This window comes from Labrus bergylta, unplaced genomic scaffold (genome assembly GCF_963930695.1).
Source record: "Labrus bergylta unplaced genomic scaffold, fLabBer1.1 SCAFFOLD_177, whole genome shotgun sequence".
In the NCBI taxonomy this organism is placed as follows: Eukaryota; Metazoa; Chordata; class Actinopteri; order Labriformes; family Labridae; genus Labrus; species Labrus bergylta.
The window spans coordinates 10,001-12,500 of NW_027077316.1; the positions used below are offsets into that span (position 1 = coordinate 10,001).

The window sequence follows — 2,500 nt, forward strand, 5'->3', positions numbered from 1 at the left end:
ACACATTTACACAGGATGGACTTCATTTGATATTCATGTGGAATACAAGTCTGTCTGTGGTGGGTTCAGTGTCTGTAATCACAGTGGGACAGTCTAATGTCTGGTGTGAAAATACATTTAAATTATTTAAAATCTAATTTCTGTTTGTTCTGAGGTTGAAACTGAAGCCATGTTCTATAAATACAACAAAGATATTAACGACTTAACTTCTACAAATTCACACTCTGATTGAAATTAAACGGTTAATTAGAAAAACACAATTATTGAGACTTTAACACTTTATTTCAGATTCTGCACCTTTAACATAGAAATACTTTCACCTCGTTCAGGATTAAAATTTGGACGACTTTTACCCGAGCTTCTCTTCTGTTGAACGTCTGGATTCAAAACATCACAAACAAAACAAACTTTGACAACTTTTTTTTTTTTTTTTTAAGGTTTGAATTGTGATTATTCTGAAAACTAAATCTTGTGGTGCTTTCATGATATTTAAGTCATGAAGTGAAGCACAGAAACAGGAAGTGGTTAGGGATCCCAAAGTGAGGTCAGACAGCTCAAAGGAACGGGAACAAAGGTCAATGTGTGATGTCATGAGGTCAGTGTGTGATGTCATGAGGTCAGTGTGTGATGTCATGAGGTCAGTGTGTGATGCCATAAGGTCAGTGTGTGATGTCATAAGGTCGATGTGTGATGTCATAAGGTCGATGTGTGATGTCATAAGGTCAGTGTGTGATGTCCATCAGGTCAATGTGTGATGTCATAAGGTCAGTGTGTGATGTCATAAGGTCGATGTGTGATGTCTTAAGGTCAGTGTGTGATGTCCATCAGGTCAGTGTGTGATGTCATCAGGTCAGTGTGTGATGTCATGAGGTCAGTGTGTGATGTCATGAGGTCAGTGTGTGATGTCATAAGGTCAGTGTGTGATGTCATAAGGTCAGTGTGTGATGTCATGAGGTCAGTGTGTGATGTCATCAGGTCAGTGTGTGATGTCATCAGGTCAGTGTGTGATGTCATAAGGTCAGTGTGTGTGATGTCATCAGGTCAATGTGTGATGTCATAAGGTCAATGTGTGATGTCATAAGGTCAGTGTGTGATGTCATAAGGTCAGTGTGTGATGTCATAAGGTCAGTGTGTGATGTCATCAGGTCAATGTGTGATGTCATAAGGTCAATGTGTGATGTCATAAGGTCAATGTGTGATGTCATAAGTCAGTGTGTGATGTCATAAGGGCAGTGTGTGATGTCATAAGGTCAGTGTGTGATGTCATCAGGTCAGTGTGTGACGTCGTAAGGTCAGTGTGTGACGTCATCAGGTCAGTGTGTGATGTCATCAGGTCAGTTGTGTGACGTCGTAAGGTCAGTGTGTGATGTCGTCAGGTCAGTGTGTGATGTCATCAGGTCAGTGTGTGATGTCCATAAGGGCAGTGTGTGATGTCATCAGGTCAGTGTGTGATGTCATCAGGTCAGTGTGTGATGTCATCAGGTCAGTGTGTGACGTCATCAGGTCAGGTGTGTGATGTCATCAGGTCAGTGTGTGACGTCGTAAGGTCAGTGTGTGATGTCATAAGGTCAGTGTGTGATGTCATCAGGTCAGTGTGTGATGTCATCAGGTCAGTGTGTGACGTCATCAGGTCAGTGTGTGATGTCATCAGGTCAGTGTTGTGATGTCATAAGGTCAATGTGTGATGTCATGAGGTCAGTGTGTGATGTCATAAGGTCAGTGTGTGATGTCATCAGGTCAGTGTGTGATGTCATCAGGTGGATATTACTGTGTGAGAGTTTGTTAAAGTGAAATGAGACATTGTTTTGTTTCAGTTGTAATATCTCCTTCGCTCCTTTGAAACCTTTTGAATAAATCTTAATCTATAAAAACAAACAATAAAAACAAACCCTTGAACACAAACATGAGACTTATTAATGGTTCAGAATCATAAAGAGGAAATCAAACTAGACAGGCTAGGCAGGATCACGCATGTTTACGTGTTTATGAGGGCGTGGTCAGGAGGTAGTAGGCGGCGGCGGACAGCAGAGCGCCACCGAGCGGGACGAGAACAAAAGGCAGCACACCTCCTCCACCACCTCCCCATCCTTCCCTGCTCGTCGTCCACCTCCTCCCTCCTCCCCCGCTTCTTGCTCCGCCCTCCCTCCCTCGCTGCTGACGCTTCTCGAACGCCTCCAGCTCCTCCTGAACGCACAGAGACAAACCGTCGCTCCTTTTAGGGATTATGACATGATGTGGACAGCTCCTGGTGCTCATTCATCCACATGAGCCAAAAAGACACTTTCTGCCTTTTCTCAGTCAAGAAGGCTCCAACTTCAAAATGTATTTCACATTTCTACACATATGACCCAAAGTCAACACAGAGTCATGTTTGAACAGGTGAAGGATCCCTTTAAGATAAACCAGGTGAATGTTGTTAAAGCGTCATAAACACATCGAAAAGTCACCTGAAGCTTCTTCTGCTCCTCCTCTTGAGCCGCTTTCTGCTCCGCCTCCTTCA

At 43.4% G+C, this 2,500-nt stretch overlaps 1 protein-coding gene across 1 annotated transcript in view; it reads right to left on the reverse strand.

Moving 5' to 3' along the window:
• Nucleotides 1-1,919: 1,919 nt before the first annotated feature.
• nfxl1 (nuclear transcription factor, X-box binding-like 1) overlaps nucleotides 1,920-2,500 on the reverse strand; it is a gene marked incomplete at its 5' end in the record, with an annotated part of 20,784 nt that continues 20,203 nt past the window's right edge. Inside the window, 4 exon segments of the mRNA XM_065952346.1 lie at nucleotides 1,920-2,055; nucleotides 2,057-2,140; nucleotides 2,143-2,184; nucleotides 2,448-2,500. The exon segment at nucleotides 2,448-2,500 is cut by the window's right edge and continues 1 nt beyond it. Coding sequence (XP_065808418.1) covers nucleotides 1,984-2,055; nucleotides 2,057-2,140; nucleotides 2,143-2,184; nucleotides 2,448-2,500 — 251 coding nt within the window.